Source organism: Artemia sp. Qi Xiang Cuo, chromosome 5 (assembly GCF_049724085.1).
Source record: "Artemia sp. Qi Xiang Cuo chromosome 5, ASM4972408v1, whole genome shotgun sequence".
Classification (NCBI taxonomy): Eukaryota; Metazoa; Arthropoda; class Branchiopoda; order Anostraca; family Artemiidae; genus Artemia; species Artemia sp. Qi Xiang Cuo.
In genome coordinates, this window is record NC_142798.1 from 18,412,311 (window position 1) to 18,424,657 (window position 12,347).

The following is a 12,347-nucleotide window of genomic DNA, read 5'->3' on the forward strand; positions in this document are numbered from 1 at the left end:
GAAAATGGCCTGAGAGGTAACACTTTAGCACACTGATATGCAAAAAATGGGCTATTATTTTGGTGCGCGATATTTTTTCGAGCGTGGCTCGGTAATCTGCTATGCTTGCTAACAGAATGAAACTGATGTCTGTTCATCTTCACTGCACTAGGTATTCTAGCCATCCTAAATACGCATAGGCCTACTGTCATATTGCCAATTTTCAATCTTTTAAAGTCAGCAATCTTAGAAATTGATTTCCTTAACAGTTCCTATTCTTTCACTCACCTAACCCCCTCAAATGTCGGTCAGTATTATGAAATTACAGGGTGTTACCGTCTCGAGCGATTTAAAATGGGATTACCATTTTAATGATATTAAGAACGCAGCAATGGATCACTTTGATGGACTTCATCTAAAGCAGCACAGCAGGGAAACGGGAGAACATGGACTCAAATAGGGAAGTAAAAATCTCCAAGACTTAGGTTATGCTGATGATTTAAGCATCCTATATGAAAATGTTAGCAAAATGAATGAACTTTTAGAGGTTTTGCGAGTTCAGGGTGCAACAGAATGTCAAGAAGACTAAGTCACTAAAACTAGGAATAAGTGAAGGTGAAGACGTGATGTGGGGAGCGAGAAGATCGATCAAGTGGACGGCTTCACTTACCTTGTATTATTAGTAAAGACGGCAAGTACAGTGAAGATATTAAAAGTAGAATAGCCAAGGCCCAGGGTGTTTTTTAACACTTAGAAATGGCTAGGACACGTTCTGCGGATGCAGGATGAGAGATTGCCAAAAATTGTCGACCAACCGTCAAGGACTAGACAACAATCAGGTCGTCCCGAATGGGGTGGGAGGATCCAGGAACAATTTAAGGGAAATGGGAACTTCTTTGGAGGGTTTAAAGAGCTTTGAATAGATTGGGATGGAGGAGGAACGTGTGTAGCTGTGCTGGCCTCAGTCGGCTTAGTGCTGCAGTGAGTTATTATTAGTAGCAGTATTAATACCAAACTTTTACCCCTTAAATACCTTAAAAAGTTTAAATTTCCCAAATCGCACTGTATCAGAATTTTCCTCTCAGTTGTAATCGAATCTTCGAGTACGCCTGTCCTTTTTGCATCATGGTATCTCCAATTAATTGCTGGACAGATTACAGCCAGTCGAGACGAGGTACCCAAAAATTATCTTCAATGAAGGTAAGGTTCCTTGTATCTCCCTTCTTTAGAGAGCCAATCTAATTAGCCTCAATGAAAGTAGGACAAATATTTCCTTGCATTTCACCAACACTGCCCTCCATAGCTTCTGGACGAATTTACTTTTCCCAAGTCAATTTTCACCCCTTCGACCTAGCCTTTCTTGTTTTGTTTTAACAACAATCCCTATTTTTGTCCCAATAGCATTTTCCACTCGAAGTTGTATTCTAGAAGATCTTTTTCCTGTACATAGTTAATATATTAAATAGGTCATTTGCCCTCCCCCTCCCCACTCTCGGTTTGGTACTGATTGTGTTATGTTTACCTTACAAACTCTGGACTTTCTTTTTAATATTTTTTCCTTTTTACTAAATTAAGTTTTGTAATTTTTAGTCAAAAGACTGAATTCATTTTTTTTATTTTTTTTTACTGTGTCTGAAGTACAAATTCGACCCATCTTCACGCTATTTTGCGTCAGGACTTATTGTGAACGTAATGTGGTAATGCTTATTTTTGTTATGTTAGTATTATATGTAGTTTTGACTCTTGTGTTTTTTGTAACCCATTTGTTAATCGAAAATAAAAATTTGGGCTCGTGATATCAAGCCTACTATTACATAATTAACTGTGCTACCGCAGGGTAGAAAATGACAGAAAAAAAAAAAATAAAAACTAACGAATATAAAGACGAACAACTAGAGAAATTAAATTAAATAAGAATTTCAACAAACAATTTTTACAAATGTGGGTATTTAAAATTAAGCAGCCTGATGACTCATAGGAACTGGGAAGTAAAAAAAAAAAAAAAATGAACTGAAGCCAATTGTTAAAATAAAGAGCTTCTTTAGCAGACAGGGTTGCCCACCTGGTGAAAAATAAATGACAATATGTTAGTGATTTTTTGGTGGATTTGGTGATTTTCTTCAATAATCAAGTGATTTATGTGCTTATTTGGTGATTTTTTTAGGTAATATAAAAAATCACTGGAAATAGTGATAAGTCACTAGAGATGGCAACCCTGTTAGCAGGTATGCTCAGAACTGCCTTAAATTTCAGGGAAGTTTAATTGAACTGCAGTTTAATGTAGATATGGCACGAGCCAGACCTTCCCAAGCCAGCTCCTGCTTCTCTGAGATGCACCAGAAGGTATTTGCTGCAGACCAAGCACCATTCGGGGATGACATCAAGAGCAGTATTCTTATCAAGACATTGCTAAAGGTTTATATTAATATGGTTAGGAAAAGGGGCGAATATATATGATTACTGTGAATACACCTTAACAGAGAGGTGGTATGGGACAGAAATCCCCCTTCAAGATTTCCCAAGAGAACATCCTCAGAGTATATGAGAAATTTACACAGAAAACACCTTAACACACTTTTGGTAGTTTCAGACCATACTGGGTGTTTGATTTTAGTAGGAAAAAAGTAACTTTGATTTTTAACATGGCATTACTTAGTTACAATACGTTAATATACATTATTTACTGTCACTTAACAACAACTTCAAGTCAAAATAAGAATTAGGGGAGAGAGGGGTGAAACCGTACATTTTGAGGATTTTGACCCCTAAAAAGCGTATTTCTAAGGATACAAACTTCCATTTTACATGAATAGATAGCTCAATTATTCACTTTTCTTGGTGATTTTTTTCAATGACATCCATCAAGTTGTTTCTTGGTGAGACCCAAAAATGTTTCACCTATTCAATTGTTCAAAGTCACCTCAACCAGGGGGTGACTTCGGACACACATGGGGTTTTTCCGTAGATTCAATAATTAATGCTTGTAATTATTGATTCAGATATTATTAACATTTAATTCAGATAATATACAAGTTAAATGTAACATTAAATTTATTGTATAGGAAATTGGGCCAAATCACAGCCAAATACAAGAGCTTTGGCTGTTCGCCCAGTTCCTCCTACTGATACCAGTGCGGGAAGCTTCATAATAACGTCTTGAAAATCAGTTTCTGCACAATCTTGACATTCAGGGAAGATGAACTTCCTACCAGACTTGCGCAGGTAGTTTATTTTTGCTACCCTGCCACTTATTTCTTCAATTTCACCAACATAGTAAACAGCAGAGTTTTGCTTCTTTCCAACCATTAACCTCACAAGCACAAATTTTCCACAAGATATTCTTCATCTGTCTCAAACTCACTGATACTTCCAAAATGTAAAGGCTTGTAATCTGACTAGTCATTGAACTCTATATCTATGCCTGAAATGCTGTCTCTAATTTTGTCAGCAATGATCGAAACCTCTGACTTTTTCAGCGACTTTTTTTTTTTCTTAGTAAGCTTTTCCTCAGTGTGTGCTTCTAGTGCTCTTTTTTCTGGTGTTTCTAGTCAGAATTCTACTTTTGACTTTTTTACGTTTTTTGGACGGCCACACTTGCATTTTTGCCTGTGGATATGGTCTGATGTTTTCAGGAGTTACTGCCGTAGGCAAGTTTGACTGCTGTTTACCCATCATGACAGGAGATGAATCACAAAATAAACCAGGGTGAGGATCATCCATATTTGAAGTTTCTGGGGCATTCTGTTCAGCTGGATCTGGGCAGTTTGTCACCTCAGCTGGCAGAAAATCGACTTCTGTGAACACATTTGGATTTAAAGGCCAAATTCCTGCCTTCTCAAAACCAGCTGTAATATTTTGAGGATTCAGCTTTTTCAGAAAGGCATGCATGCACATTTTCTCTATGTCATGTATCAAAATTCTCTGGGCTGGATTTAATTGCATCCAATTATCAAACGACTCCCTGATTGCATGCTTCAATGGTGCATACATTGTAACATCAAGGGATTGGAGATAAGGGGAGCGATGGGGCGGACAGGTTAGGAGGGGGATGCCGTTATCTTTACAGAAGGAAACTAATTCTACTGAAATATGGCTTTCATGATTGTCAAACAAGAATAAAACATGGTTATTTTGCTGGGTTTGACCTCTTTTAGAAAGTGTTCCATGGAACAAAGGGACTTGTCCAAAGTCATCCATCCACTGCGATGGGCTAAGCCAATGCATCCTGGTGGTCCATCTCAATACATTCTCTCTGGAGCTTTGACTCTTGAAAAAACAAACACCGGTAAAGTTGTCTGACCAATTGCAGATATAAAGCATAGCAGTATGGTATTTTCCCCTCTTTCTGTTGACACAGTCTGTGTCTCCTATATCGTTTCCCTTTTATCAATCACCTTTGATGCCTGAACAACTGTGGGTACTCCTGTTTCATCACAGTTCCAAATTCGACCAGGAGGAAAATGATACCTGCAATATAACTCCTGAAGATTTCTAAAGAAGGCAACAATTACAACAGCATTAAAGCCGGCAGCACGAGCCCGGCTTGTATTTTCGGGTTTTCTGATGGACAAACTGGTGTTCCGCTTGATGAAACCTCTTAGCCAATCCACTCCTGCTCTCTCATTCAATTTCCAGCTTGATGGGAATTTTATCTTCAATGTTATTGCCCATTGGTAGGCTAACTTTCTTGTTGCATAGGGAGTCAGCCCATGGTTAAGTAGTGAGCATTTTTCGAGGTATGCAGCAATCTCTTTCTCTTGTTTGGAAGTAAAAACAAACTTAGGTGCTCTCCTGAACAATGTCATTGTTAAAATTGCTACCACTAGCACCACTCTGCTCGAGAATTTGCATTTTTGCCTTGTATCATTTCACGACATCCACAAGGGTACTCTTCTTCAGGGAAAATTCTTCTGCGGTTGCTCGGAAAGACAACTTCCCATGTATAAAATTGAATAACAGCACGCCTGATTAATTCTGGATCAGGAGGACCACTCCCCTTTGGAATGTAGGTGCAAACCATCTGTAAAAGAAAATTATAATTGTCAGAACCTCAAGAGAACAACATGGAAATTAACACAGGTTACGCCATGCTTTGAGGTGTGCTTTGAGGCATAGAATGGAAAGATGCATGCAGGCAGCGTAATGTTTAGTTTTACATTATAATACAAAACATTAAACAAAAAAACTTTAAAAACCACATCAATCATTTGTTTATGTTAATTTTTCTTACGTTTCTACAAGTCGGACAAACATTTCGGGGGGTTTCAAACCCTCTACCCCCTTGGATATAGCCTTAGACGTTACTATTTATCTTTCTTTTATAAGTAGGCATTGAATAAATGTTTATTGTTCAACATAATAGTAAATCATTTAATAATAAGTATTTTTTTTAAATATGATGGGTGAAAATGAATTGAACTGATCTGCATAGCTGTGAAGATGTACTGTAAATCTAAGCTTATATAAATCTCACATGACTCCTTTTGAATGATCACTGTCTAATTATAAGTTCAAATCATATGCAATATAAAACTAAACATTATAATATATAAGACAATAATCCATTGAATGTATACAATTTAGAGTATGTATTTTAAACAAGGAGGGGTGGGGGGGGGGTAAGGTTTTTGTTACACCAGTTAGAAAGTATTGAAGAATATTCTATTAAGATTAGCTTGAATATTTTTTCCATAGACAGTGATATGCCGGGACTATTTCAAACGAATAGACAGTCAAAAGTACACCTTAATTTCGGATAGAAATTAAAGGCTAAGCTTAGCCAAATCATAGAAAATGCTGTCCAATCTTGAACATAGGATCTTAAAGTTGGAACAAAGTATCTAAATAATAGGCAGACTTAATCTTGGACAACTTTGATTCAGGACAAAGATTGTTACACAGAGTAGTTGTGTTTAAATAGGCTAGGCTGTAAGACAAGGGATAACTTTTGTCTAAGTGTAAATGTTGAAAACAAAGTTTGATAGTCAAAACAAATCACTTCAGTTTCTCTATAGGACGACAGGAATATAGTCAATTTTACCAATATTCTGCTTCCAGCTACACATAGTTCCATTTTCCAACCTATGAAAGACTTCCGTCAGTACAGGGCGAAACCGGACACCACAAAAAATGTCCAGAATCACCCCCACAAAACTGTCCGGAGTTACCCCATGTTGGTGCCATTTTGAAATATATTTTTTTCGTAGATAACGGCCTGATATTTACTGATGATAATTACCGTGCAAATAGCAAGGTTATACCTTGTCTGATCCTTCTAACTCACAGCGCAAGAGCTACGAAAACTTAGAAAATATTTGACATATTCTACATGTGTCAGGATTTCCAGCAAGCATATAAAAACTTCCTTACCTCTTTTCTCGGTTGTCTCTTTTCTCCAAAATTTAAAACTTGCGCCAAATGAGCGTTACATGAAGGGCATCTAGCGGGAATTTTTTGCAAGGATTAGCTCAAAAACTTAGGACAACAGATCAAACGTACGGAGTCGCCCCCGTGCGGTATCGCCCCTCTCTCCCCTAGGCTTTATATTACAATTTGTCTGATTATTGATTGTTTAGTTGGCAATATTTTATATTGGAATTATAAAATAAAATGATATGTCATAAGTTTATGCAGCCTACCTTATGACATTGTTACATTAGCAAGCTGACCTCAGATTGCTTGAAAACGAGGTACTGAATTTAAGAGCTTAACACTATATTTTCAATCCATAATTGACTTAAAATACACACTTACCCTCCACAATCCCAAAGGTTTAATACCAAATTTCCAAGGAATCTGACATGAGAGTGTTCAACATCAACTAAAAAAAAAATTGTTTTTGTGAAATTAATGAATTCAAGTTTGAGTTATTGAAATTTCTAAGTTTGAGCTATCCTATGTTTAAAACAGCACTATTGAGCTCCTACAAGAAATGACAAACAGCCAATTAGTTGAAAAAAGCGTAGCTGTCATCAGAGAAATGGCTCATCAGAAAATGACAAACAGCCAATTGGTTGACAAAAGTGCAACTGTCATCAGAGAAATGGGTAGGGGAATCCTGAAAATTCAAATTCGCTTGGATAAGCCATGCAACACCCCCAAAATCTTGGATCTTTGTGGATAGAAGTCTGCTCATGCTAACAAAGGTGAAAGACAAAGTAACAACAAATACAAGAGGCTGATGAAATCAAAAGGACTGAAACAGTACATCATGGAAAACTGCCACCAATGTGAAGAAACATTCCAGAAAGGTGAAAACTCCTTTATTTGCAAGAAAGTCCACACAAATCCTCACAATAACACCTAACCCCAGTATTCTATAGTCTTTCCCACTACCACAGCACCCAACTGACCCAAGCCCTCCTCCACTAAGAGACAAAGTATCCTCTGCCATAAAATCCCTGAAGACTCAGAAAACCCCTGGCCTGGAAGGTATTCAGTCAGAGCTCCTCGGCTGGAGCTTTCAAAAGGAGACTAAACAAGGAATGGGATACCAAACCTTCAAGACACAAATGATATTGCTCACCTCTAATTTCTTAAAACTAGGAATAATCTTTCAAATATGGTAATCACTGCAGTGTCAATTGGGTCCCAGCATCCCCTTAAATACAGTCAGTTTTTTTAAATACATAAGCATCAATAAAATATTTTAAACCAAAACAGACCTCCACAGTAACTTGGTATTTTTTTAATAAAAAAATACAAAGCAACAAAAAAAACTTCTCCTGGAAATTTCTCAATAATAAAATAAAAAAATAAAGAAAAAGCATCATAAAAGGCAAACGACAGTCTGAAAGAAACAACAAAAGCATAAATCACAAGGAGTCAGGAAACAGTTGTGCTCTACAGACCCTCACTTACTCCTCCCCCCTCTTGGCCTTTGTTTCTCCTTTCCAAATGTTTGTTGGTCATATTTTCTACCAAAAAATGCTGAATGGTTATGGAGGAAATCAATAAATAATTAAACCAGAATTAGATTTGGTGTCTTCATTGCACAATATTCTTTTTTTTAAAAGATATTTGCTTACGAAATTTTTTTTTTTTAACAAATAGACTTATGAAAAAAGACAATCTAATGTTCATTTGTAAAATCTTCAGCTGAAAAGTGATAAAAATTTAGAACTTTGCTGCCTTCATAATTTTGCAAAAACAAAATCACCAAAAAAAAGATTGACTGAAATGTTTGTGCAAAAATTACCTATATGCTCAGACTACAGTTGCAAAGACTAGTGAAACTTTTGGTAAAATTAAAAGAGCTTTCAGTTGATGTTTCTGCTCAGTTGCTATCAAGCTTTTTAAATAATTAATTTGGCCAGAACCAGAGTTTGATATGTGTATTGCCAAGAAAATTGAAAAATCTGACGAAACAACCCTAGAATCAGTTAAGAGCCATACAACAAAATGCATAAAAGATTCTTGCAACTTCTCTTACCCCTCCCAGCTTGAGAAATTAAAATTACCTACGCTGGTATATTACCATAATTTGCGCTTTGGAGCAAAACAAGTTCCTATGTTGGATCTGTTTAGTTTTGTTGTTGAGTTGGCAACTATTTAAACACTTTACACAAATAAAAAAAAGAGGGTTGTCACTGTGTTTACAGCCCAGTGACAGACCTTCTGACTAGAAGAATGCTGGGTAGATACAATTTAATATCACGTGGTAACAGTGACCATACATATGTATGATCTAGAGATCATTCTTCTCTGGTTTAAAGTAGACACCACCACAAAATGCCAATTTTGGATAGAGTATGCAAGTTGATAGGGCATGACAAGCAGTATCAGCGTCCTGTTTTCCACATGTTTTTCAGCATCCACAGGGATGTTTTTAAAATAAGGTCTATTTGAACATAAGTACACAACAACAGGTTATTTCAAAAAAGTAAATTTATTTTCAGAAAGTACAAACTTTACTCTATATTTGACATAGTTGCCAAGTTTGTTTCAACACTTATCATACCTCTCAGCCAATTTTAAAATACTCTCTTCATAAAGACTTGCCACCAGCTCTGATTATCATCTGAACAGATGGTAATTACTCAGCACAAGATCAGGACTGTAGGAAAAGGAGAGGAAAGTAGCCGAAAACTCAAAGATCAACCCCAAGGCGTTTTGGAACTTCGTGAATTCGAAACGAAAAGAACAGCCGGTTATTCCCAATCTTAGAAACTCAGCAACAAATTTAACAATCAGTGACCAAATAGCTAAAGCCAACCTACTAAATCAGCAGTTTTCCACATCTTTCACAACAGAGAGTGAAAAATATGAAAGTAAATAAGAATTACAGCCACTAGTCACAGACAAATTTGAAGAAATAGAACTGAAAATACAAATGGTCTACAAAAAAAAAAAAAAAATTTAAACCCTTACAAATTAGAAGGTCCAGATGGCCTACACCCCAGAGTACTCAAAGAGCTGGCACAGGAAGTTGCAGCGCCATTGCACTACATTTTTGTAAAGTCACTACAAACAGGGAACCTGCCTGATACATGGAAGCAAGCAATAATGATACCCCTCTTCAGAAAAGGAAGCAAATCAGATCCAAGTAACTACAGACCTATCAGTTTAACCTGTATCACAGGCAAAATACTAGAATCTTTACTCCACGATGGTATATTACAGTACCTACTAGAAAGAAGCCTCATTTCACCCGCACAGTTTGGATTGCTCAAGAAAAGACCAGCAGAAAGCCAGCTACTTGTCGCTACAAACGCCTTGAGAAAATATATCGATAGTGGGATGCAGGAAGAAATTTTATACTTAGACCTCAGAAAAGCCTCTCAGAAATGAAGTCTCACAAAGTCAACTTCTTCGAAAACTACAGTCTATCGGTGTTGGCGATACTATTCTAAAGTGGGTTCTCAACTTTCTGAAAGGAAGATCTCAGCGAGTGAGACTGGAGGGATGTCTAAGCAGCAATGAGACAAAAGTCACGAGCAGAGTAGTTCAAGGTAGTGTTCTGGGGCCTTTACTATCCAATATTTACATAAGTGATCTCCCAAATAACATTGATTCTGTGATACTGCTTTATGCAGGCGACACGAAAATCTTTCGTGCAATAACAAGCTTTGAAGATACAGAAATACTCCAGCAAGACTCAAACAAAATAGCACAATGGATGAAAAAATGGAGCATTGAAGTAAATACAGAAAAAAGGTGTCATGTTCGGCTAGGCCCAAAACACATTTCTCGGCACTACTGCTTTGAAGGATAACAGATATCTATACAAGAAGAAGAGCAAGACTTGGGAGTGACAATATACAGTGACATGACTTTTACCAAGCACTACGAGTCAATCATCTATAGGTCAGCACAAGTCTTGGGAATTATTCGAAGAAATTTCTCTCTTACTGACTCAACACTGTTTTCTACACTCTTCAAATCGTTAGTGAGACGAATGATCGAATACAGCCATACAAAAACCACACCATTTTTTCAAAAAGAAAGCAATGCAGTAGAAAAAATCCAAAGGAGGGCTACTAAATTTGTTCCGTCATTTAGAGACTTATCATATCAAGACCATTTGAAAAAATTATCGCTCTCAAGTCTCTCATACCGATTTTTGAGAGATCTTATTGAAGTATATAAAAGATGCAATAGATACTACTACAACATCCCTCTAGAAGAGATAATAACATTCAAGAATAATAACCTGAGAGGTCACGAGTTTAAGCTAATCAAAGAACGTTTCAGAAGAGATGTTGGTAGATGGGCATTCAGCAACCGCAGTGTCTCCGAATGGAACGCACTACCATCAGACACTGTCAACTCAGATTCAGTCAATGCATTTAACAACAAAGTTGACAATTATTATAGTGAAAAAGCATTTGATTATTTAAATTTTTGTAAATAGAGGCACAAGCATGTTTTCGCATTATATTATTATTATTATTATAATAGTATCACTGAGCAAACCTCTCATGTGGCAGGCAATTTGATAGCCTTAAACATTTCGAAACCACAGAACAGAACCATACAGGTTAGCTACATAGCTGAAACTGAGCACAGTCCTTCCCAAGACATACTAGTAAATGCGCATTACAGTATACATGCACCTTGACCTTAATATATATATATATATATATATATATATATATATATATATATATATATATATATATATATATATATATATATATATATATATATATATATATATATATATATATATATATATATATATATATATATATATATATATATATATATATATATATATATATATATATATATATATATATATATATATATATATATATTATTATTATTGTTTATTGAAAACCCGTCTTGGTACAAAAAGAAAATGATGGCGCACTACTAAGAAAAAAGAAACAAAAGAAAAAACGCAAAATATCACTATACATCTATGACAAGGTAATAATAGTTGAAGAAGTTGGCTCCAAGCATGTCTTGAAATCTTGTGGTTGTGTTTCTCCATACGTTTAGCAACAGTTATAGTATGATCTGCTATGTGAAGACTGTTGATGAGTTTTGAATTGCGTGTCCAAGTTGGTATTTTGCAAAATGGAAAAAAGGGGAGCAGATTTTCAATTCATCAACATGTATAAGAATCTTCCAGAAGGGTGCAATGTAGAGGATGTGGGAGAGAGCAACAGGGTTGTACAGCGTTGCGAGATATTGGCAATTGAAAAGAAGCTTAGCAGAGACTAAGGAAGCATAGCAAGCTGGATTTCAATGGGAATACCAAGATAAACGATTTGGTCAGACGGGCAGATTTTTGGATTCTCAAGTACAATTTCATGAGGAAGTTGGCATTTCCATTTAAAAAGCACTATGTCAGACTTTGCAGCGATAAATTCAAGACCAGACTTTAAATATTCTAGTTGATGTTTTTGGAAAGTTTCAGAAATTTGGCCAGAAATTCGTCTAATACTATAAATGTCATCAGCATAAGTTACTAAGGAGATATTGAGGCCAGAGAGAATGCAAGACGTCTCACACTGCTCCTAAGCTTTGAGGACATAATTATTGAAATAACAAGGTGAGGTAATCGCACCTTGCCTGGCTCCTCTCTTAACTGGTAAAATTCTATCCAGTGGCCTTGCATTTTCATCTTGCTTAAGAGGGATTTTAAGACAGACTCGTAGCTTAGCATACATATGCCTTTGGGATCTAATGATAGCCAGATTTACTCCTCTTTTATCAGCCCTTAAAAGTATAAGGGGGTGGATCAGGGAGTCAAAGGCATGGCAAACATCATGAGTTGTCAAGACGAGTGAACTACCTGTACAAAAAGCATCAAGCAGAGCATTAGCAAGAACTGCAAGGGCGTCTGCACATCAAATGCCATGTTGAAAGCCAAATTGATGTGGAGGCGTGTAACATTTTTCTTCAAGCTCTTTATAAAC

At 36.4% G+C, this 12,347-nt stretch overlaps 1 protein-coding gene across 1 annotated transcript in view; it reads right to left on the bottom strand.

Moving 5' to 3' along the window:
- The window catches only part of RagA-B (Ras-related GTP binding A/B), a 56,876-nt gene that overhangs the window by 17,508 nt on the left and 27,021 nt on the right, over nt 1-12,347 (bottom strand). The window contains exon 2 of the mRNA XM_089089388.1: nt 6,733-6,799. Within this exon, the coding sequence (XP_088945514.1) occupies nt 6,733-6,799 (67 nt within the window). The remainder of the gene's footprint in view (nt 1-6,732; nt 6,800-12,347) is intronic.